Source organism: Protopterus annectens, chromosome 2.part1, assembly GCF_019279795.1.
Source record: "Protopterus annectens isolate FY-2018-M chromosome 2.part1, PAN1.0, whole genome shotgun sequence".
In the NCBI taxonomy this organism is placed as follows: domain Eukaryota; kingdom Metazoa; phylum Chordata; order Ceratodontiformes; family Protopteridae; genus Protopterus; species Protopterus annectens.
In genome coordinates, this window is record NC_056729.1 from 1,079,263,956 (window position 1) to 1,079,289,972 (window position 26,017).

At 40.2% G+C, this 26,017-nt stretch overlaps 1 protein-coding gene across 2 annotated transcripts in view; it reads right to left on the minus strand.

Annotated features, from left to right (window-relative positions):
• LOC122794329 (mucin-3A-like) overlaps positions 1 to 26,017 on the minus strand; it is a 1,511,548-nt gene that overhangs the window by 1,307,207 nt on the left and 178,324 nt on the right. Inside the window, exons 8-9 of one of the 2 annotated variants that reach the window (XM_044062633.1) lie at positions 7,722 to 7,874; positions 413 to 583 (exon numbers count right to left, since the gene is read on the minus strand). In XM_044062633.1, the coding sequence (XP_043918568.1) occupies positions 413 to 583; positions 7,722 to 7,874 (324 nt within the window). The remainder of the gene's footprint in view (positions 1 to 412; positions 584 to 7,721; positions 7,875 to 26,017) is intronic. The other variant, XM_044062634.1, reaches the window with a different exon arrangement.

Consider the following 26,017-nt stretch of genomic DNA (forward strand, 5'->3'; position numbering starts at 1 on the left):
GCCAGTTGTGGACCACAGCTTGTCTCAGTGACTCTCTGCAGGGGGATTAGAGTAAAGTAACTCCTATACTTGTTATTTAGGTATGAAGCAAAAAGTCCACAACATGGCTGACCCCAATTGCTAAAGGTTTGATTTGCCTCTGCTTGGCTGAGTGATTACTTGTGAGGCAGTAGGCTGGATCTGCTCAATTTGTCTGTTAATACTTTGGAAGTCCCTAGGATATAAGATTCTATGGTTTAATAGCACATCCTAATGTTCTCTACATTTGAGACAGAAGAACTGACAACAAAAGCAGATGTACACACTGAACAGCCACTGACCTTTCATACCAGTCACTACAAAACTACAATGAATTCCTTCAGCATTCACAGGTAAGTAATTGATATGTTGTAATGGAAAAGTGTATAGTTACCTGGAGTAGGTGGATAGGGCTTACAGGTTCCATTGTAAGGAATATCTCTAATGCAGCTACAGTTTCTTGGGGTTGTATTTAAGCAGCTTCCATACAAGTTGCATGTCTGGTTGTCCCAAACGTGTTGCTCCTCACAAACACACTCTGTGCTGGAATCTGTTAGTGCACAAACTAAGACAAAATAAAAATAGTGTTAAGTGATGAAATGATCAAAGCAAATAATAAAATCTTCCAAGTAGCAAGAACAATACAAGTGAATCTAATAGTCTCCCAATAAAGGCAATACAAAACATACAGCTGTGTCATCAGTGGAGTCACTGCAGAATTACTTCAGTTAAACCAAAACTGATTTTCAATAAAGCTGACATTTGGTTTCACAATTTAAAACCTGTCACAAGGTCTGTAAAGTAAAATAGAAATGTTGTAAACTGTTATAATAAAAGTGTTAACTGAATGCCCATATGACTGGTTACAGCAGATGTCATCACACTATATTTCATTACAATCGTGTGAGCATGTATTGGGTATTCATGTATAATTATAGTTATATCTGGCTCAAAAATTAAGCTTTTCCACAAAGACAAATCTTATCCAACACACATTAAATAGCAGTTGTTGGCTATTGTTACTGCAAGAGAAGAATAATAATCATAAAGTATCATCAAAGTAAAACCCAGACTGTTGCGTTTGCAAATACAAATATATTTTATACATTATTTTATCTTTATCATAGGAGCCGCGGTGGTGCAGCGGTAGCGTTGTTGCCTCACAGCAAGAAGTTCTCCCGTTCGATTCTCGTTTGGAGTGTGGGGAGTGCATTCTGTGTGGAGTCTGCATGTCCTCCCCGCGGTTGGGTGGGCATTCAAAAGACATGAGTAAATGGGCGTGTCTTCGTTGAAGGTTGAACATTGAGCTGGCACCTCGGCGTTCGTCAAAATCTACTACCAATCATTAGCAGACGGGAGTTCCACTGTGGCGACCCCTAACTGGGAAAAGCCGAAAGACAACAACAACATTATATCTTTATCTTGGTCTCATCTTACTAGACACATAACATATTTTATAATGCCATTGCAATAAGTGATTCCACAATTCCTAACTGACATCACCCTTCCAAAAAATGTATTTATTTATTTATTGCATTTATTTATAGGGATAGCTCATATGGAAATAAAGCTACATTTTTTCAGAGGAGGCCCAGGGATAAATGTTCCAAAAACAGTCAGGATTAAATAAAAAACATAGTATACAGAGGTACAGAAGTAATCAGCAAATACACATTTAAAACAGAGGGTCATTAACTAACAGCAGTTTCATGTAAAAAGCTAAGAGACATATTTGGAAATGAACTTGGTTAAAGGAGAGAAAAGCAGTGAAAGGAGATTAGCATTAAGTGGTGAGAGAAAATGTTTTAGAATAGGTAGAAGGAAGAAGAGGGAGAGGTAGGGGACAAAGAGGAGATTTTTGAACAACAACAAAGGGTATAGTACTTGAGAAGCATAGGAGAAAGTAAGGGGCAGGAAATTTATCATCCAGGAGTTGTGCATGTACGGATCCAGATATATTTTAGGTTCTCTCTTGGTTGTGCTTTGAAAGAGTTGATGTTTGCTGTGTTTCTTAGAATGAGTGGAAGGGAGTTCCACATTTAGGCCAGAAAGAGGAATACAAAGAGTCTACAGTTTAGCAGTTAGCTTTTGTAACAGTTAAAAACTTTATCAGTGGGTCTCACCTATCTACTTAGGTTATAAAGATGGACAATATTTTTAAACCTAGGGCATTTGTCTGGATAATAGATGAGTTTGTGGGAAGTGAATAGCTGGAAAAGTGTAAGGTAATGCCTTAGCTCTATACTGAATTTTTTTTTTAAGGCAGGACTTGATTGGCAGTAATTTTTGCTACCTTAGTATTACACATTTCCAAGAGTGAGAGATGAGTGGCATGGGGGTTAATCAAGATGGGAGCATTGTAAAGGAGTGCCAAGATGAAAAGAGCTTGAGGTATTGTTGACTCTAGAGAGTACACCTAGCCTCTGTTGGGTGTTTTGTTACTGCTTTTTTATGTGATAATCACATTTTAAACTTTTGTCAATAGTGACACCTAGAAGTTTAGATTCTATTTTGGTGCTGGTAGAGGAAGTGATTTTGAAATTATTTTTTATAATCAGTTGCATGCTTTGGGTATGGATGGTCATTTTCTAAGGGTTATGGAGGAGCTGTGTATCAGACAAGCAGATCACTACTGTGGAGAAAAATTGTTATTTATTTGCATTTGATACCCGGGTTGTGTCCGACTGGGCCAGAAGCCCATTTTCAGGGAGACCTGGGGAGGAAAGCTCCAAGGAAGATTACATAATTATACATTGGACATATGACAATTACAATAGGAGTTCAAATGCAAGTTCCTTGACATTGTATCTAAAAGTATAAAGCTTATACTATTCATACTCTTGGGTGAATTATTTTAATTTACATATGTTTATAGCAGAACAGATAATTGCTGTCTGCATACTTTATGATAAGGCTTTTTTAGAAGCTACATCGAAATCATTGATGAGTTCATTGAACAGCAGATGTAAACAGTATCCTTCAGGGATATCCACTCTAATGGGACAAAAGGACAATATGTAATTTTGCTGCCTAATATCTATTTGACCAGTAGCTGGGGAACCAAGATAGTTAAGGTTCATGTATTCCTAGGCAAACTAGTTTCTGAAGCAATCTCTGTTGGAATACTATGTAGAAAGGTGTGGAGAAATTTAAGAAAAGTACTGGGACTGTGTTTCCCATTGTCCTGTTCGATTCTCAGCTAGAGTGTCTTCTGTGTGGAGACATGCGTGAATGGGCATACCTTCGTTGAAGGTTGTGCATCAGGGCTGGCAACTCGGCACATAAAAATCTACTGCCAATCATTAGCGGACCAGAGTTCTGCTGTGGTGACCCCTAACCGGGAAATGCCAAAAGACACAACAACAACAACAACAACAACTGGGACTGCATTTCCAGAGCTTCAATATTACTTAACAGATGTTATAAAACTAAAGCGAGCTGCACATGTGCAATGAAAATGATGGAAAACATGTTGTGCTGCATGAAAGGATGCAATCATCAGTAAGAAAGCTGAGAAGTTGAGATCAGATACAGCTGAAATTGGAAACAGTATGGCTATAGGTCTGAAGTATAAGAGCTCATTTGTGTTTCCACCTTATGGAGGAAGCATGTAGTACCTTTTCCACATGGTCAAAACACAGCTTACAGTAATGGAGCAGTTGGTTAGGACAGAGATAAAAAATGCTAGGCCATCATGATTGGCAGTAATTTTTAAGTACTCAGATGTTATATTTCCAGGGGCAATGGTGGTATTTAAAGGTTAGCAATGGCTTTTTGATTGCAGAAATTAAGACTGGCTTAAGTGCAACTGTTTTGGGGGCCAAGAAGAGAGGACAGGAATCTGTGTCTGCATGAAATGAGAGTTTAATAAGAGAGGTCACTGTTTGGATGAAGTAGGTATTGAATTTGCTAGCTATGCTGTCAATTTTGTTTGATAAAGTAAGTAGAGGTTGTGTTTGTGTACTGGGTTTTCACAACTGGTTGACTGAAATCCAAAACACTTTTGGGTTGTTATAATTCCTGCCTGTATATCAATACAGTAGTTTTTTATTGGTTTTGTTTAGATTTTTAGTGAAGTGTCTGAGACATTTATTCTACTGATGGACAGTCATGGTTTTAGCTTGCTTTCATTTTTTCCAGGGTGATGGAGTTGATTTAATTAGTTTGGTTCTTACTAGGGTTAGTTCATTTAGTATGTTAAGGAAAAATTAAGCTGAGCAGAGCTACAGTTTCATCAAGTGGATTTCAGTGGTATGATGAGTTCTTAGCAAAGGGGGAGAGATTACAAGCAATGCTGTGCTGATGCTGTTTTGGGGTAGGTTGGTTCAGGATTGGTAGGTGATCATGTAAGGTGTAAGATAAGGCACCTGTTGAGATAATTTTGTTTGGGATGTTAGAGAGAATCCAGTCTAAGTTGTTGTTGTAACTTGTGGGAGATGAATTAAGCTGAGAGAGAGAGAGACCAGACAGATTATTGATATTAGAAGGACTGTTACTATCAGCAGTTTGCTAATCAATATCCAGGCCTCCTAAAATGATTGTCTCAGGTTTAAAGTATTCTTGTAAATGATGGCCACTGTTGTCTGCATTGTTAATGTCAATCCCCAGTGACAGATAAAGATAGCCTGTAGTGCTGAAAGTGCAAGTTGTGTGTGTGACAATAATGGCAATAGATTTGAGAGTACAATATAATATAAAACAGCATGGCCATGACAAAACATCCTTTTTCAGGTATTGAGGTAGCATGAAATATTTTTACATGTTGTATTCCTGCATTGTTTGCCACGTTTGTGTTTTTTATAATCCTGTGTGTGTGTGTGTGTGTGTGTGTGTGTGTGTGTGTGTGTGTGTGTGTGTGTGTGTGTGTGTGTGTGTTCACAAAAGGAAAAAAATAATTATTTTTTCATTGAAAAGGAATGGGGAAATAAATATGGAGAAAATGGGGGTGAAGGCAGGAAAGAGAACTAAAGTCCGGCAATACATAGTCAGGTGAATGTTTCAGCAGTATATCAGCTGTAACAAAGGAGCAGAGACTCTGAAACCAAAAAAACCCTTTCAGTGAATGCCTGACATTAATGTAGTGCCATAGGAAGTGGTTATTAATAAAAGTCTTCTGTATGGATGTATAGAGCTGTTTCTTGTAAAAACTGGAATTATGCAGGAGCAATTTCTTGTGTTCAGGCAAACTATGCTATTAGAGGGCAGCACAGTTTCTGGAGTGGTTAAAATTCTCATGGTTGTACAACCACTGAGTTAGTACACATAGTTAATGGAAGTGATGTGGCTGTTTCCCTCAGAGGAAATACAAGTATCATACCACACACAAAAAATATGCCTTTTGTGGGTCTTTTTTTTTTTTTTTTTACAGTGTTTCTTCCTATAGTACATATTGACAGTGATTTTCATATTTCTTTATAGGTTTCAATTATTGTGGGTATTTAAAGAAGACATCAGTCAGTTCTGGATTTGATTGTCATTCCTGCCATTTCTTGTGTTTTAATGAACTGGACTTTTATGTGGCATTAATGTACAACAAAATTCAGAGGAGTAGCCACAAAGCCATCTAAAAAGTTTACTTTTGGTAAGTCTTATTTTTAGAAAATCTTTTTGATGAGAACACTCAATGCTTAACTGAGATCTAGCTGGAAATAAAGTATTTTCCTCTAGAAGTATCACCATATCCGAAATGAAAAACACACTATACACTTTATTCCAGATAAATAATGATTGGCATTAAACATGTTTCTGTCATCTGGTTTTAGAATTCTTGTTAATTTATAATAGTACTCAACCAAGCACAAGAGCTATGGTGGATAAAATGCACTAGATGAGAAAGGGACCCTCAGGTAACCTAACCCTGTGTTCCAAATTAAAAATATCTCACCTACACATCTGGCTGTTTATCTATCTATGTGTCTATCTATCTATCTATCTATCTATCTATCTATCTATCTATCTATCTATCTATCTATCTATCTATCTATCTATCCTTCTCATGTATGTGCACATAGAAACACACACACACACACACACACACACACACACACACACACACACACACACACACACACACACACACACACACACACACAAACTTCAGTTTTCCTTTTTAGCACCCCATCTGCACATGCACTATACTTCCCAGTTTTATGTTTTCTGGCTTTTGCATTTGACTTCTTCAGTGGCTCATCTTGTCAGTAAGCCTTCTGTATACTGGCATGTGGAGTGACTCGCTGCATGGATTCCTTTTACGGTAACATATAGAATTCATTGCGTAATAACGTTCACATATAGTACAGCTCCACTGCTGACACTCCGGTGGTTGTCAAGTCTCATAGCACCTCATTCACTCTGCTTTACTGTGATTAGTTTTCTCCACAATGCTGCAAGAACTATATGTTGTTCACCTCTGTGGATGCTGTTATTTATATTGTGACTTCTAACCAGGCCCAGCATCTCACGTGCATTCCCTTCCATTACACACATGCATTGTTGATGTTGTTTACATCAGTATTAGTCACGGGTGTGAATACACTCCCATCCTTTACTCCTGCTACTCTTGTACCACCATTGTTTGCGTTAGCTGCTTAGGTGTTCATGTGGCCATGAGGTGGCTTAACACAGACTAGCTGCTGGTCTGTGCTGTGGCTACAACAACCAGCTCCTCATACTGTAACATGTTCTGGCTACGTGCATCTTTGATTAGCATTGCTGCTCATTGAGCTATGAATGTAAACAGTGCTGGTTTGCCTGGTATCATGTATGTGCTGTTTATGAATCCCCAAATGTTTGTTACTTTACTGAAAGGAGTTAAAATGTAAAGGTGCATATCTCTCTTCATATACTCTTTCATTAGGTAGCTTTGTGCTAGATAATCACATTAAAATTGATCTGGTTTGCTTTAAACTGATGGGACAATCCATTACAGTGATTTTTTATTTGAGTTTGCATTCAAATCAGCCAAATTTTGTGGCGCAAACAATAGAGATCTTAAAAATTAATATGGATACTTTAAAATCTGCATTACAGAAACAAGATGTGAACCAGACTGGTAATTTTTTTATTGCCTCTGTTTGATTCCACTGCATGTTGATCATCCACTACTTTCTGAGTTATTGGCCCACTTTTTCCCCATCATCAGGCTGAGGGTTGAGTAGGAGAAGCCATCATCCAGACAACCAACATAAGTGTTTGAAGGTCTTCTGTTTCATTTCCTCACAGCACTAACAGCCCACACACAGCAAGATGATGGGTAGTGACATGTAAAGGGTTATACTGTAAATGTCATCTCCTCACTTCCACAAAGAGCATTTCCTCTAAGTAGGCCTGCCTTTTCCCACATTGCAAAAAATGTAGTTTCACTAGACACGGTGAAAGAAATGATATCAGTCAATATACCCTTGAGTGAACACATACCCCTCCCAACCACCAAGAGAGCTGAGTATGTCGTGCCCCTTCACTCTTTCTCCCCACTGCCTGGCTCTTCCACAGATGTGGCTGCAAACTGGTCATCATCCACCTGGGTCACACCCAGGCTTCTGTTTGATGGAATCAGGCTGATGCATTCTAAATCAGTAAATTAATTTCACTGGAATATGAGATAATTAATGTAAAAAAAAAAAAAAAATCAGAGAAAATTAAGATAATTAATGTGAGTGTCTAAATGCTACATTTGCAAAGAATGATACTATCCAGAAAATTACCTGCAGTCATCTTCAGGGAGGTGATGTTTGCTGTGATATCTGAAGGTGTATTCAGTATAAACGGACCAGTAAGGTTCTTGAAAAATTCCCTCAGAGCATTTAGTAGAGCATCAGGTGTCTCAATGTAAATTTCATAGTTAATGGATTTGGAAACTGTAGTGAGAAAAGCAATACATATTAATACTGCTTAGGCTAAGGCTGCAGTGACATCACAGTTTACATGCAGATGGCATAAGAATCGCTGTAATACTGTCTGATAAATACTATGACCTGAAAATTACATTAAAAACTCACATATTACTAGATGGTACAATTGAAGAGCAAATTTTGCAGGTGAAGAAACCTGTTGTGTATAGGATTTATAGAACTGGTACTAAATACCCAAGACTGTAGTCGTTCTCCCTGTGGCATTAGTACTTAATACACACAGTTCAGAATTCAGGTAACACAGAGTTAGTAGCTCAGTGAAGCTGTAATAGTTTGGTATGTATAATGAGGCAGGTTTATTCCCAGTGCCTATATTGGAGCTGGCATAATACTTAAGTTCTTCACAAACACAAGGTATAGGGTTTGATTCTCATCTTTGGTCACTGCCTGCTTATTGGCTACACATGTAATAGTTTGCTAATCTATCACCATGTATTTGCTTATGTATCCAATAGCATATCAGAATTGCAGAAGCTCTACATTACTGTGCACCACTTTGTTTTCTAGTGCTATTTTATAAGCAAAAAATAATTCACACATTACTACATGGTGCCAGTGAAGAACAAATTCTGCAGTTGAAGAAACCTGTTTTGTATAGGATTTATAGAAATGGTGATAAATACACAAGACTGTAGTCGTTCTCCCTGTGGCATTAGTACTTAATACACTTTCGCTAATGTGGATTCGGTGATTTGGTTTTGGACAACTGAACTTTCTTTCAATCGTCCTGGACAAATATATATATATATATATATATATATATATATATATATATATATGTATGTGTGTGTGTATATATATATATATATATATATATATATATATATATATATATATATATATATATATATGTATATATATATATATATATATATATATATATATATATATATATATATATATATATATATATATATATATATATATATATATATATATATATATATATATATATATATATATATATATATATACATATATATGTGTGTGCGTGTGTATATCTATCTGTATAACCGTACACACACACACACACACACACACACACACACACACACACACACACACACACACACACACACACACACACTATTTAAACTAACCACTTATATCACCCTTTCTCTATCCTTAGTCTGCATACACTCACATGCTCACAACTAACCCTAATGCCAAAACTTTCAGAATATCTGAAAATTTCAGAATTAAGAGGCACACGCTCGTACCATCACCGAAAGTACATCCCATTACAGTGCAAACACTCTCAGTATTACCAAATTCAGCAAACTGTATACTTAACTTGGGTAAGTTAACTTACTATAACAGTAGATATGTGAAAAGATCACTCTTGTAGTAGTATATGAATATAGGGGACTTTTCCTGCCAAGGATATCAAATATTTGTCCAGTATTCTGAAGCTTTAAGCACCTTCCTCATGCACCAACTTCTCTATGAGCATGCAAATATTCATGTAGAAATGGGGACATATAAGCATCAAAATCCAGTCTTTACTACCATAAAGAGAAAGACTGAAGCCTAATGCTGTACAAAAATGTCTAACAAAAACTTGTCATGTTAGAAGGAAAGGAAAAATGGATAACACGGACCTCACCTTGACCAGGGGAGACAGGAAAATACAGAAGGGGAAGGATGGAGACTGTTAGTAGTGTAACAGTTTTCTATTCACAGGTCTGTTGTTAGAGTAAGTTAACTTACACAGCTGTACTATGTTCATCATTAGATCACTGTTACAGGAGCATATAATTATATGAGATGATTGCCAAGGCTTAAGAAGTAAGGGAGGAGGAAAGAGGTGCCAAGACCAGAAGTCCTGGTAAATACATCCAGCAAATCCTGTTCGGGCACTAAAAAAGTAGTAATTTTTATAGTGCTTAGTAAAAGTGTACACTGATGAAAAAGTTCATGACTCTAGAATAGCTCTATAATACCCTCCTTTGCCAAAAGCCTCAAAAGTTGCAGTAGCTCTGGTGAAGACATAAGGTACAATTAGACTGAACTTTCATCAGACAAAAAAAGGAAGGTCCCATAATGGGTACTTATCTGCCCAAAAGAAGTTAGTCCTTAGCAGACTGCCAATTCCAGATCTACAGAGAAGACAAGTTGTCTGACTAAGCATACCAACAGCAAGAAAGTTCTTAAGGACATTAGGTGTTTCAGCTATATGGCAGCTCTGAATATCCATGACTTTTTTCTTTATAAGTCTGTTAATGGAGAAATGCAGGCCAATAAAGCCAAACCCCACATCTATGGGGTCATTTGCATATATCCCATTATCCAGTTTTACAAGAGGGTTTAAGGAATCACACGGTGAAAATTCTAGCTTGTCTAGGATTTTCTTGTAATTTTTTACTAACTTGAGTTTGTCAACAATGCTTGAAAGTGGTATTGTGTGACATTCCTTGGCTAGATTAAGGTAGGCAGTGTGAACAATTTTGCTGTCATCCATTGCTTTGGTGAAATACTTAAAGAAGCCCAGCAGGTTAGTAGGCATGCCCTGCCTTGATGAAACCAAACTGGACTGGGTTTAGTGTCTGGAGGTTTCCTATGCTGCTATTAATCATTTTCCATATTTCTTTCCATGGCTTTCTATATGACATTAGTGAGACCTATTAGTTTGCGGGTTCCAGTGTCTGCAGATAGCCCACCTTTGTGCAGAGAGATGACTGTTGCTATTCTCATTCATAAAGCACAAAGCCTTTTTGGAGGCTATGGTTAAATACTGATTCCAGAGGGCCTCAGAGGTCTTGCTTCATGTTATTTAGAAGACATCCTGGGATATTGTCTGGGCCTATTGATGCAGTGTTCTTGACCTCAGAGAAAACTTTGAGGACCTGATCCCTACTGATAGTAGGGGGAGTTATATTTAAGAGTATTTCTTGAGAGGAGGCTGGAGCTTATATATGGGTAAGGTTATAGCTGAATTTGTCTGCCAGTAGGTTTGCTATATCTTTTGGCTCAGAATGGGTGGTTTCATTAGTGAAGTGGTCAGTAAGAGACCAGACTGCTATGCACTTAGTTTAAAGCAACCTGTAAAATTGGTATGTAATAAACAGGTTGATTTCCAAAGTGTTATGTGCTTGTTTTTTTTTTCCTGTGGAAAATAGAGATATGGAGGATTTTATGCGTAAACACGGGTCTTTGACTAAAAAACTATGTGGATTTTCAGGATAGGACTGTTAACTGTCCAAATAGTATTTTTAAGCATGAATTTAACATCAAAAATATGTTGGAATATGAGGTGACACAAAACTCGGGTTTTACAGAACCTGTTTTACATGTGTGTGTGGATCTTGTAAACAGTGTTGTTATATAAGCAATGGTAAATTTGTTATGACTGATGTCGAAAACTATTCTAAATTCCCATGGTCATTTGACTATAACTCCAAAGGCGTTGTGCATATTGCTACCTGTATATCTTGCCCAGTGTTTTACATGGGGGAAACGAAGAATAAAATTACAGATAGAGTATATCAACATCTATATATTCAATAAACAAGGGGTTCAATAAGAATACCCTTGTCAAACATAAAAAGGTCCTGCCTAAATTTTAAAAAGTTTATATTTTTTTGTGGTTGAAAAAATGGACAGAAAAGAGAGAGAGTTCAGGAATGGGATAATCGTCTGTTGAATCATAAATAGCTTTTAGTAATTTGAGATTATGAAGTGAAACCATATATATATATATATATATATATATATATATATATATATATATATATATATATATATATATATATATATTAGGTTCATAGGTTCATACTAGGCTATCTGCCCAAGGGCATTTATAAGCCTAGCCCATAGTTATGTGGCTTCTTTAGTTTGAATAAAAACTATGCCTATCATGTTTCTGTGCCTCTGTCAAGCAGTGACCCTGAAGTAATCCTCCCATCCATTGGTCAAGATTCCTCTTGAACAAGGCCAGCTGCCTCACATGTGGATTTTGTTCCACAGCATAGGGAGTCTCTGGGTGATGAATCTGTCCCTCCAGCACGTTCTATTTATAACCGTGTCAAGGTTTAAGTCTTGTGGTTCTGAGGGATCTAGATTTTTGAGGTGAAGCATATTCATCAAATCTGGGTTTGACATGGCCTTATATGTCAGGCACAGGTCACCTCTGAGCAAGCGGTATGAGACTGAATAGAGCTGGAGTTCTTTCAGTCGGGCAGCATAAGACATATTTTGAGACCCTTTATCCTTTTGGTGAGGAACCTTTGGGGCCTTTCAAGCTGAAGCAGGTGTCTGGTCAGATACATTGGCATTGTACTCAATCATAGGTCTAATGAGTGATGAGTACAGGGGACGATGACCTCCCTTGATCTAGATGTGAATCCCTTCATGATCAGGTGGGCGATATAGAAGGTTTTCTAACTGCTTTAGCAACATGAGTGTCAAACGAGGCTACTGTCAACTTGGGTCCCCAGATCCCTGATGACTTTTCTGTGCTCAGTGGATTGCCACCTATATGGTAGCTAGGGGTAACCTTGTTTTTCCGAAGGGTATGACTATGCATTTTTGGCGGCCATGGCTCTGGCACCAGTTATCCATTTCTGTGAGGCCCTTCTGGAGGATATCTGTGTCAGATGTGTTGCAGTCATCTGCAAACTTTGTCAGCCATAACCCTCCTGTGTTTGCTTGTACTTCAGAAAAGTAGATGCCAAACAAGAGTGGACCCAGGACTGAGCCCTGTGGGACACCACTTGTGACAGGCTTTGAGTCTGACATGGCTCCAGCAACTCTGACCCTGTGGGTTTGTCACTTAGTCAGTTTGCAACCCATCTTGTGATGTATGGGTTTACATTCAAGCTGATGAGTTTTTCGATGATAGGTATTGTGTCAAGGCCTTTGCCAGGTCGAGGTAGGCTGTATGGACTGCCTTTCCCTCATCAATGGCCTTGGTGACTGTCTCAAAAGTCAACCAAGTTTAAGAGGCAGGATCTGCCTTTGACAAAGCCAAACTGGGTTGGATCCAAAGTCTGCAAGTTCCCTATGTCTTTATTTATGAGTTCCATTATGATCCTCTCCATGGCTTTGCAGATAAGGCTTGTCAAGCTAATGGGCGGTAATTTCCAGGGTCTGTGGAGGCACCGCCCTATGAAGTGGGACCACAGTATCCTGAGGTGAGGCTAAGATTAAACAGCTGTCCTAACTGTGGGTTTAATTCCTGTTGAGTTCATGACACCATCCGTCCCATGGATGCTGTGTTTTGCCTTAGTGAGGGCAGTTCTCACCTGGGCGTTGGAGATGTTTGGGGCTACAATCCTCTGGAATAGATATCTCTCCTTTAGTTTGCACTGAACCTGTCAGCCAGTATGTTAGCAATGTGTGTAGGTTCAGTAATTTTCACATCATTTTGAACTAATTCTGAGCATATCTGGGAGTTTCCTCCTAGGTTTCTAACATAGCTAAAGAAGGCCTTATGATTGTCTTTAGAGTCCTTGGCGATTTTTCTCTCAAAATTTGCCTTGGATGATTTTACACACATATTCACACACACATATAGATATAGATATAGATATGCATAGATAAGTTATCTTTAGCAATGTTGGTATATCATAGCTCATCACTCATAATTCATAGCTATGAAATGACCAGTTGGCATAATGGTTAAGGTCTTTGCCTGCCATGCATAAGGTACAAGGTTCAATTCTGATCTATGACCAATGCCTGTTTGGAGTTTGCATGTTCTCTGTGTGTCTCTGTGGGGTTCCTCCCACCTCCAGAAAACATACTGAGTGTTTCCATCTCAAACTCACCAATGAATGGAGCTGATGGCAGCAGCACAGACTCTATATGGTGGCCTATAGGGAAAAGAGTTGTACAGACTAACCACTTTGGGCACCTACTGTGGTGTGCAGTATCCTCAAGATAGGCGAACACAGATCACAGACTGTGTGCTGTGGTCGGGTAGCCACTCGATGATGTAAAATATGGCTGTAGGTGATTCTGGGTGATTCAGTCATGACAACTAATGTTGCCAAATGGGCATTGGTAGTTACCAGTGATAAGTGGGTTGAGGACATGACCTACTCTGACCTACACCCGGGACCATGCTAATGGTAGAAGGGGTGTATGTGCTCTGTTGCTCAGCATGTACCTGAAATAAAGTGCCTGGGACACTAAGCTATTGGCTGGTGACTACCGCCCAGCCATGGTGACCTGGGATTGTTCTGTTGAGCAAATGCTGGATGTAAAAAACAATCAAACATGAACAGAGAATTGCTACACTTAATGTAGGTTGATTGACAAGATGCAGCTTGGAAGTGGATGACATGCTGATATGCAGGATGCTGGACATGCTATGTATCCAAAAGACATGATGGAAGGGCAATGAAACAAAGCCACTTGGCTTGGGATTGAATCCAGAGTCTACGACTCAGGTGGGGGACAGGCAAGAAATGCTATGAGAATTGTGGTGAAAGAAAATCTTGAGAAGGCAATGAGGAATACCATCAGAATTAGTCACAGACTCCAATGTAATGATAGGGCAGCATTCATAATCTCATAATCTCAGTTTATGCCGCACAGGAAGGTTGTAATAGTGAGGGAAAAGAGTGCATTCAGGCAGCAGTTGCAGGTCATACTAGATAACAGGAATAAAGGAATTCTAGACTTTGATCTGGCAAATGCTTGATAGTAGCCAACACATTCTTCAAAGAGAGAGACAGTCACAAGATCGCATACAACAGTGGCCAACATGCAGCTCGGGAAGACTTCTAGACTTCCTCCTAATATAGAATCAATGACTGCAAAGTCATCCCCAGTAAGCAGTCAGCCCACAGCATAAACCACTGGTTGTTACATTTAGCTCTAAGGTCAACAAAGACTATGAAGACTTGGAAGTTGACACAAGTAATTACTCATGGCTCTAGCATCCCCAAGAGGAGGAGGTAGGAGGCGAAATAGGTGGAGTTGAAGAATGGCAGTGCCTCAAAATAGCATGTGTGAGGACTACAGAATAGATATGTGGCCAAGACAGGTATGGAAATAAGGAACACAGTTGTGGAATGCAAAAGTCCAGAAGGTCATCCAAAGTAAGAAGGAGTGCAGGAACAACTGGGAGATAGAAAAGACCAACCAGGTAGGAAGGAATACTGATTGGCTTACAAAAAATCTATGAAAGGAGTTGCAATGGCAAATAATTAAGCATCAGATTTACTCTACCAACTTCTGGAAAGTGACTCAGTAGGTGGCACAAAGAAACTATAACAGGTTGTAAGGCAAAGCCAGATAGGTAAACAATATAGTCAGACACCCTTCATAAGGGATGCCAGCAGCAACCTGCTCACTAGTCCACAGGACATCAAAGGCAGATGGAAGGAGTACATCCAGCAGCTTCTTGTTCTTCTTCTTTTTTCGGCTTTTCCCAGTTAGGGGTCACCACAGTGGATCACCTGTCTGGTCATGATTGGCACTGCAGTTTTACGGTGTCGAGTTGCCAGCCCAGTGCTCACCCTTTCACAGAAAGCACACACGCACACACGCTCACACCTAGAGCCAATTTTGAGAGCCCAATCCACCTACAGCATGTCTTTGGGATGTGGGAGGAAACTGGAACATCCGGAGGGAAGCCATGCAACCACAGGGAGGACATGCAGACTGCACACAGAAGGCACCCCAGGATCGAACTGGAGAACCTCTTGTTGTGAGGCAGCAATGTTAACTGCTGCACCACGGCAGCCACCCGGTACAGCTTCTAAATAAAGAAAACCACACAGATGCTGTACTGCACCAGACACAGCATACAATGACCGAAGAAGAAGAGCTCACCCTAGAAGAAGTAAGAATAGCACTAAGGAAAATGAAGTCAGGGAAAGCAGCAGGCTCAGATGACATCACTGCAGATATAATAAAGATGCTAAATGGCACCGGGGGGGTACTCATACAAGTGCTGAGAGAAATGAGTATCCCAGATGACTGGAGAATAAGCATACTTGTGCCAGTGTACAAGAGCAAAGGGGACGTTCACAACTGTGGCCAGCATAGAGGCATAAACTCCTATCACATTGCATGAAAATTCTGGATAGGGTGATTGATAAATGGATACGCAGAGTAATTGAATGTTAGATGGGAAATGAGCAGTTCGGATTCAGATCACGATGCTCACAACAGACCTGATGTTTGCAGTGAGACAGATAGGTCAGAAGAAGCTAGAGATGAGGAAATAGTCCAACCGGGCATTCCTTGACTTGGAGATAGCATAGGACAAGTTCCCAAGAAAGCTGATATGCACAGTACAGAAGTGGTTTGAAGTCCCAGAAACATTGGTAGAATTAGTGCAGTCTGTGTACAAGAACCCAATAATTCAAATATGAACAGTGTTTAGCTGCACAGAAGGGTTCCCAGTGGTAATTGGTGTACACCAGGGTTCAGCTCTGAGCCCATTGCTGTTCATATCGGTGATCGACTACATTAGAAAAGAGGTTGGAGGAGCCAGATCAACAAAGCTGCTGCATGCAAATGATGTAGCATTGCAGGCAGACTCTGAGCAACCACTTCAGCAAAGGATAGGGGCATGAAATGCAACACTGAAGGCACAAGGGATGAAACTATGTACAGATAAGACAGTGGTAATGGCAGAAAACTGGGGAAATCAGACAAAGCTGAGAATTGAGATAGTGGAACAGGTAAACAGTATCTAGTATCTAGGAGGGGTGGTTGATTAGAAAGGATGTCTGAAGAGGTTAAAGCTAGAAACAGAGGGCTGCCGCCAACTGGCATAGAGTGTTAGGTGTAGTCTATGACAGAAGAGTGCCAAAGAAGCTGAAAAGTAAGGTGTACAAGATAGTGGTCCAACCAGTACTACTGCATGGAGCAGAAACCTGGACAGTAAAGGCAGAGCAGATGAAGAAACTAATGGTGATGGAAATGAAATGCCTGAGAAGGGTGGTAGGATGCACTCAGTAGGACAGATGACACAATTAGGACATAAGTGCAGAAGCCAAAGTAGCTCCAGTTGCAAAATAGATCAAAGAAAACAGATTATGGTGGTTTAGACACGTGCAAGATAGCAGAAGACAATCTGGTTAATATAATTTGGATCAGAGAGGAAAAAGGTAAGAGGAAACAAGGACATCCCACAAAGAGGTGGATGGATTGTGTGAAAGAAGATCTGTGACAGTCAGGCAAGAATGTCAAAGAAGGCAGGAGAGTGGCATTGAATGTAGAGGGATGGCGACAGTTAAGACAATTCCCCAACCCCGTATAGAAAAATGAGAAAATGGGGACAGATGATGATGATTTAGCTATAGTGGTAGTTGTGTTTTAAACAACCTTAACTATTCTTCTAGATCCTAGGATTTAAATTTTGCTAATGACATCAATAACACACATTAACAAAACAGCTATATGTCTCAGAGGATCCCCATGCTCTGACACAGGCTTCCCATCCATGTGAAACAGAGTCCATCCCTAACCCTATTTAAACATAACCTTGACTAATGGATAGGAAATCAAAAGTTCACCCGAGATCTGGACACCGTATCTCTGATGCACAGAGGCAGAGAGTAATTCCCAAATTAACATACCCCCTCCCACATAACCACTATACCACTAGAAACTTCCTAACTAACGTATCCCTCCTAGTAAATGCTCATGATACATAGGGACACAAATGGGTTGGATTGACTATCTAGGCTTATAAAGGCCCTGGTTGTCATTAGACTAGTATATGACTATGAACCTATGAACTTATGTTTATATGATTGTTTATATTTGGTCAAGTGACATATCTGTAATTGTTTTTTAAGAGGACATTGTGATTTTATTTTTAACATTCTGAAAAAAATCTTTTGTAAGTCAAGAGGAAAGTGCTCAATTTTTTATTAAACTATCATTGGTAATGTAGTGCTGTGTGACTTTTACTGCTGATGTTTGTGTTGTTCATGCAGTCTGGATACTGAATTTACCATTTTTGTTCGTTGTTCTGTTGTATAAATCTTGCTTTACATTGGTGGATGTGAGAACAGGTATTACAGGTAGAATGCTACTCTGACTTACACCTTTCTTTATGTGTTATTTTATTACTTGTAAATATGCACCCACTAGTAGCGCCCACAGAAAAAAAAATGTTTCCATAAATTAAAAGATTACATTGCAGGCAATATTAAAATTATTGTATTGAGACATTTTAATTGTCATTTAAGAAAATCTTATCCAGGAAGGACATGGCTGTTAAATTGTTCTGGGTTGTGCTTGCATGTTGTGATCTAACATTACACCCAAGCATAGGTCATGCTTAAGTACGAGGCAGTTTTAAAACTGAAATTGATTACTTTGCATGCATTTTGTATTTTCAGTTTATATTTGTTAAAGCATTAGATGCCCCTTTTCCAGAACACTTGGCCTTGTTATTTCATATTACTTATTAAGTATATAAGAAGATGTACAGGATCTTGACTGTACATTAAGCTTGTAATGGGATATGAATGTGCTAACCATGGACCAAGATGCAGCAGCCGAGATTCCTTCTAAGACTATGTGCATAAAGGTAGTTGAATGAGCTTTAGACTTCTCATTTAAAGACACACCCAATTTTTTGTTGACAAAAGGTATACAATCTGATAGCTTTCTTTACAGGGTGACTTTAGACACACTCTGGCCTAACATGGCTCTAGAGAAAGCTTGAAACAGCTGCTCATATCTCCTGAAATCTTTAGTCCTGTGGAGATTACATACAAGTTGACAGTGAACATATAATAATTGCAGAGTATACTCTCCTTTGTTAGAAGATTTTGGGAAGAATATTGATAAATTGAGGTTTCTGTGTTCTGCTCAGGTGTCATAATCTTGATAGAGGCCTGTTGTGTAGGCTGGAAGTTTTGTTTGTGTTTCTGGCAGCCATTTTCTGCTGATTGTCTTCATTATTGAGAGTAACAAGGCCTTCTGACCTTCTGTAGTACGAGTGATTGGGTAATAGCAGGGGCTGAGGAGTAATCTGATCTTCCCAACTCTTCCATTCTTACTGCTATATAAAACCTGTGTCTTATAAAGCCTCTGCTTGTATTGTCAGGTTCTGGATTGCATGGCATAAGTGGAAATTCCTTAAGATTCCAAGAGCAGGCTAAGTTATTTCTTACACTTATTTCACTGAATTGCACTTTTGAAACGCTTATAATTGTGCTATACAGTTGATCTACTATATTTTTGCACTGGTATAAAGCTTTTTTTATTGTTTCACTGCATTTATGTACTGTTTTAAACAGTTTTAACAATACTTAACTGTAAACTGCTTTTTCATACTGAGAGTTGTATTTTCTGTTTGTGATTGCTCTATCCGAACTTGTCTGTGCATTTTTGTCTGTTAAAAGCATTCTCTAGTCTGCTCCTTGATCTGTTTAAAACTTTAATTTAGTGGCTACATCTAAGATCTGTAATTTATACTTGGTGGCTTTGCAGTTGCCCGCCCATACTGTATATTTGATCTGTGACACTCCTCCCAGTCTAGTGTCATTAGTTCACTCAGTCTAACAGAGAACATTTGTGAAGGCCAACCCACTCAGATTCTTAACATTGAATTAACTTCTGTTCCAGCTTTCTCCATTTCCACTTTGCAGGAAAAAAAATTCTAAGCTTGCTTCCCCCCTTTGCTGTGGCAGGTCAGATACGGGTTTGCTGTGTCCAGTACTATTTGTGAGCTCCTAAGCGCCACACCCACACACACACACACTTAACTGGGGTTAAACTATTCCTGGTGCCATAAAGTCTGTTTTTCAAAATTTCCCTTGCAGCTTTTTAGTTTTAGCACTCATCTGTTTCTTTGATCTCAGCACTTGTTCAGAACTCATTGTAAGCACTAAATAAGTTACAAATTACTACAGCACTCAACTTTCCTCACTTGTCTAGAGGAAAACAGTTTTTAGTACTTAATAAATAAGCACCTATTCAGGCATGTCTAAAGGTCAGCTCCCGGTGTTTTCTCCTGTCTACCTGATGAATCTGGGCATCTTGGGACAATGCAGCAATTGCCTCATGTACACAGACAACCCTCTCCTCCTACCACCCAACACTATGACCTGTGAGAGATGCACTTATATAGCCAAACTGGAAGCAAAGCTCTCTTTACCAAAGACAGGCCTAGACAGTCAAGAGTAGAAGGTAAAACACTTGCACTACACCACACTCATCACATAGTCCCGCAAAACCTACACCACCAAAACACACACACAGAACCACAAAACACACACCTACATTTCCAGAGGCTCTCTGTACTAATCTGCCCAAACAACAGAGACCTCCAAAGCAGAAATGCAAGCAACCTCCACCCTCCAACACAACCCAAATGACACATAGTCCACATACTCAGTGTGCCACTCAACTACAGCCCATAAGGCATAACGTACCCAACACTCTAGTCATAGATGACTCTATAGTCAGGCACACTGATGTTCCACTCACCAGGCTAAACAAGGAAAAAGTTACAGTCAGCTGCCTGTCAGGTGCCAGGATCCACCACATAACGCCCGCACTCAGGTCACTCCATAACAAGTACAAATATGACTCTGTCATTGTCCATGTTGGTGTGAATGACCTGAGATGTACCTCCCTGGACTACATGAAAAGAGACATGGAGGAGCTCTCTGATCTTGTAGCCCAGGCTGGTATGACCCTAGCCCTGAGTAGCATCCTGCCATCACCCAGAATGACACCACAGTACAAGGATAAAATGATTGACTTTAACAATTGGCTAAGCTTCTGGTGTCATTCTAAGGTAATCCAGTATCTGTCTGCCTGAGATGACATGATCGACAGACCATGCTGCTTTGCCAGAGATAGCCTGCACCTGTCGCCCTTGGGATTCCAGATACTGGCAAAGGCTCTTTCCACGCCTATAGTGCCTTTTTTAGGCAAGGTTCAAATGACACATTCACCACCGTAATAGGTACAAGCAAGCAAAATCTGAGGGTAATGCTACTCAATGCTAGAAGTCTAAACCTCAAAATGCACTCACTCGAGGCACTCCTTAAAATGGAAAACATTAACATCTGTGCAGTGACAGAGACCTGGTTCAAAGCTCCAGAGAGCACCCCTGCATTACCAGGCTATAATTCATACCACACCTCTCGGCCACCAAACACGGACCAAATCACTAAAGGTGGAGGCATGTCCATATTCATTAAGGATATCCGCACCTCCAAGCTAGTTGCTCAGCATAATGCATCTGAGATTATCCAAGTTCAGATAACTCTGGGCAAAACCGCAATCCAGATTGTAGCTTGCTACAGACCCCCCACCATGCCCCAGGATTCCCACTCCTCTTTTCTTGATACACTGGAAAATAATAAGGTACAACCCAACACTCTAATAATGGGTGATTTCAACTACCCTACCATTAACTGGGAAAACTACTCATGTACCAACTCTTTTGCTCAACGTTTTCTGGAAATCATCAATTCCAACGCTTTGGTTCATCTTATCCACAACCCCACCACAGGCAGCAATATCCTAGACCTGATCATCACCAACATGGGTGACTGGTGTTCCACACCAGAGGTCAGCTCCTCGTTGGTCAGATCCGACCACAAGCTAATCACCCTAGACATCCACATCCCGCTCCCACCCCCCATTAGGAAAACAACTGTAAAAAATTTCTCCAAAGCCAACTTCACACTTCCTAAGACAGAAGTGGCAAACTTCATGACACCCATGCAGATGGACAATAGAGGTGCAATTGCTGAATCCTACACAAATGCACTTTATAAGCACTTACATGAGTGCATGTATTGTGCTATTCCTAACATAACCAAGATGCTATCCTCCAAAAAAAGGAAGCCGATCTGGTGGTCTTCCACCATAAACAAACTCTACAACAGAAGAAAGAAACTGTTGCAAAAAAGAGTAAAATCCCATGATTGGAGGAACTCCCTGGTCAGCCTCAGTAAGAAGCTGAGATCCCTCATAAAATCCTCCAAAGCTAGTTATGAAAACAAAATTGCCACCAATTCTAAAGACAACCACAAAGCATTCTATAGCTATGTCAAAAATCTCAATGGCAACACTCAGATCTGCTCTGAGTTACAGCACAATGACACTAAATATACAGAACCAACTGATATTGCCAACATCCTGGCAGATAGGTTCAGTGCTAACTGTACCCCCCTCTCACCATCGAAAGGGCCCATCTTTATATTGGAAGAATGCAAAGTTCCTGTAATCACGGCTGCACAGGTAAAAACTTCACTCTCCAAAGCCAAGAACACAGCATCCATGGGACCTGTCAACATCCCAGGCTGCCTTCTACATGAACTACAGAATGAACTGGCACCCCATCTAAGTACCATGTTCAATCATAGCCTCACCTCAGGCTTTGTGCCCATTGAATTGTGCACAGCGACAGTTATCCCACTCCACAAAGGGGGGGCCACAAGAGACCCCGGGAACTACCGCCCCATTAGCCTGACGAGCCTCATCTGCAAGGCCATGGAACGTATCATCATGGAACTCATAAACAAAGACATTGGAGATCTCCAAACCCTGGACCCGACACAGTTTGGGTTTGTAAAAAGCAGATCATGTCTCCTAAACCTGATAGACTTCTTTGAAGTAGTCACCAAAGCCATAGATGAGGGTAAGGTGGTTCACACAGCCTATCTAGATCTCGACAAGGCATTCAACACCATCCCCCACTCTGGAATTATAGATAAACTCACTAAACTAGGTATAAATCTCTATGTCACAAGATGGGTTGCCAACTGGCTTACTGAAAGAACCCACACTGTGAAAGTAGCAGACTCCAAATCAGACTTCAGACCAGTGACAAGTGGAGTACCGCAGGGTTCAGTCTTAGGTCCTCTCCTGTTTGGTATCTACTTCTCTGAAGTACAGGCTAACACAGAAGGTCTTTGGCTAACTAAATTTGCAGATGACTGCAAACTAGGAGCCATAATTGAAACTCCTAATGATGTGGACATCCTACAAAAGGGCCTCACTGAGACAGATGTCTGGTGCCAAAAAGTGTATTGTCATCCCCTTTGGTAAAAATTCTGTATCCATGAACTACCACATAGGCGGTAGTCTACTTAACACTGAAAGTGTGATAAGAGACCTTGGGACACAGATGGACAGTAGTCTCTCCTTTGATAATCACATCGCCAAAGTGGTCAGGAAATCCTTCTACGTGGCACACCTCATCACAAAAGGTTTCTCATCCAGAAAAAAAGAGGTCATTGTTCCCCTCTACTCATCACTCATTAGACCCATTATAGAGTACAACGCCCCTTTTGGTATGTACCTCACAAGATATCTACAACAACTGGAAAGGCCGCAAAAATACCTCACAAAGAGGATTACTGGCCTCAAACAGATGCCTTACGCAGACCATCTCAAAAAGCTCCAGCTTTCCGTCGCATATCGCCTACTCAGAGGTGATCTCTGCCTAACATACAAAGCTATGTCAAACCCAGAGCTGTTGGACATGTTCCACTTAAAGAAATCCCAATCCCTCCGAGCTACATGCTCTAGGGACCTAAACCTTGTCACCACAATAAACAGAACATGCTGGAGGGATAGATTCCTGTCCCAGAGACTTCCCATACTCTGGAACAGACTACCTATCTATGTCAAACAGAGCTCCTCATTAACACACTTCAAGAAAAATCTTGATGATTGGATGGGTAATAGGAAATTCACCCCGGGGATCACTTCTGTGGTTCTGCTTGACAGGGGCACAGGAAAATCATTTTCTTGGGTGGTGAAAGCCAGGGTACATTTTTGGCTAGGCTTGTATAGGGCCTAGGACCAATAGCCTAGTACCTACCTATGAACCTATTAACCTATTAATGGTTTGATTAAGGTTAATTTCAGATGCCACTTTTGGAATGAAGATATGATTTGTTCTCAAAGAAACCCTGTCCTTATGGAAGATCAAGTCAGGAGGTGGTGCTTGTAACTTGGAGATCCTTTTAGCTGAAGTGCTGACACTCCAGGAAAATTGTCACCCAATTAGTCTGCTGTAGCTGACAGTCGAAATGGAGGTTTTGCTAATGTTGAAGCATGATAGTTATGTCCCATGGAAGGATGGTATCCTTTATGGAAGGTCTCAGTAAGAAGGTTCCCTTCAGAAAGGCATTTGAAATATTTAGAGAAGATAAATCCATTTCATTGTGCCCTGTATGGATCACAGGATCATAGGATCATAAAATCATAGGAGGTCACCAGGCTAATGGCCCTTGGGCCCTTACAAGCCTAGCCAAGAGTTTATCCCCAAAAAAGAAACTTCAGTCAATAACTGACACATTTGTAAGTGAGCAACAAAGGTGGAACCCCTGTTACAAATGTGTGGTTTTGCATTCACTCATCAAGGTTGTGCTTTAAGAGGGTCATCGAGGTACGTTGTTTGACATGCATAGGAAGTCTATTCCAGAGATGGGACAGCCTCTGGGAGACAAACCTGTCTCTCTAGCAGATTTTGTTGATGTTGAATATTAGATTTAGGCCTTTTCAGCATGTAATGCATGAGAAGTTAGACATATGGATAAGGAGCCTCTCTGGTAGGGCAGGGTCCGATATTGACTTGTAGGTGAGATACAGATCACCTTTGTGCAATCTGTATGATACCGAGTAGAGTCATAGTAATTTGAGCCTGTCCACATTGGACAGGTGTTAGAAGCCATGGGTTCTCTTTGTTAGGTATTTCTGTGGCCTTTCCAGTTGGTGCAGGTACTTGGATAGTTACATAGCAAACAGTGTGTTATACTCAATTATTGGCCTAATGAGAGAGGAGTACAAAGAGATAATAACCTCCTTTTTTAGGGATGCAATCCCTTTACTTATCAGATGAAGCAAGTAAAAGGCTTTTCTGAGCCCTGCTGCTACATGAATATCTAATGTGAAATTGTTGTCAACCTGAATACCCAGGTCACTCACCACAGGATGTGTGCGTAGGGGGTTGCAGTTGATGTGGTCATCAGTAGTGGCCATTTTTTTGCTGAATGGTGTGATTATACATTTCTTTTGCATTTTAACTTAAGGCCATGACTTTGGAGCCAGTCATTTGTTGCTGTGAGACCCTCTTGCAGTATGTTAACATAATTTTGGGAGTCAATAACAGCATCCAACTTGCAGTTGTCCATAAACTTGGTCAGCCACATACCTTTTGCCTTTGCCTGGACCTCTAACAAGTAGATGCCAAGCAGTAGGAGTCCAAGAACAGATCCCTGAGGAACACCATTACTGACAGGTCTGCTGTCTGAGGTGGAGGCACCTATTTTGACCTTATCGATGAGCCAGTTGGCCACCTAGCTGATGAGGTAGGGGTTTATGCCAAGTTGTTTTAGATTTTTGATGATGCCTGAGTGGGGGATTGTGTCAAAGGCCTTGTCCTAGTCAAGATAAGCTGTATCTACAGACGTTACCTCATCCAGAGCCTTGGTGACAGTCTCAAAAATGTCAACCAGGTTCAAGAGGTAAGATCTGCCCTTGATAAATCCAAACTGGGTGAGGTTAAGTGATTGAAGATTGCCTATGTCCTTGTTTAAGAGATCCATAATAATACCATTTTCCAAGGAAATTGGAAATAGCTATTAACTGCACTTTGCTGAAAAGTATATTTAGAAAGAAATCTGATAAGAAATCTAGAACAGAAAGGAGAGTAGCTGAAAAGGGATCTATTCCTTTATAGGTTCCCCAGATATAAATCCTCTTCCATTAGCAATGGTAAACGTCAATGGTACTCAATATTTGTGATGCTAATGAAATATAAACTTCCTCAATAGGAATTCTAGTATCTCTAGCCACCATTGAAATTGGAGGAACCATGGGGTTAGCCTTAAACCCAGCCACTGGGGATGCAGAAGCCAGTGCATTTCTCTGTGCCGGTCCTAAGCCCGGATAAATGTGGAGGGTTGCGTCAGGAAGGGAATCCAGCATAAAACTTCATCAAATCATTAATGCGGACAACAGTAAATGTTTACATACCAGATCGGTCAAGGCCCGAGTTAACAATGACTGCCACCAGTACTATTAAACAACAGAGTGCTGGCAGAAATTGGGCTACTGTTGGTTGAAGGAGAAGAAAAAGGTGAAGGCATGGCCGAAGGCAGGAACAGAAGAGAAAGACTAGGACTGTGGTAGTGAGGGTC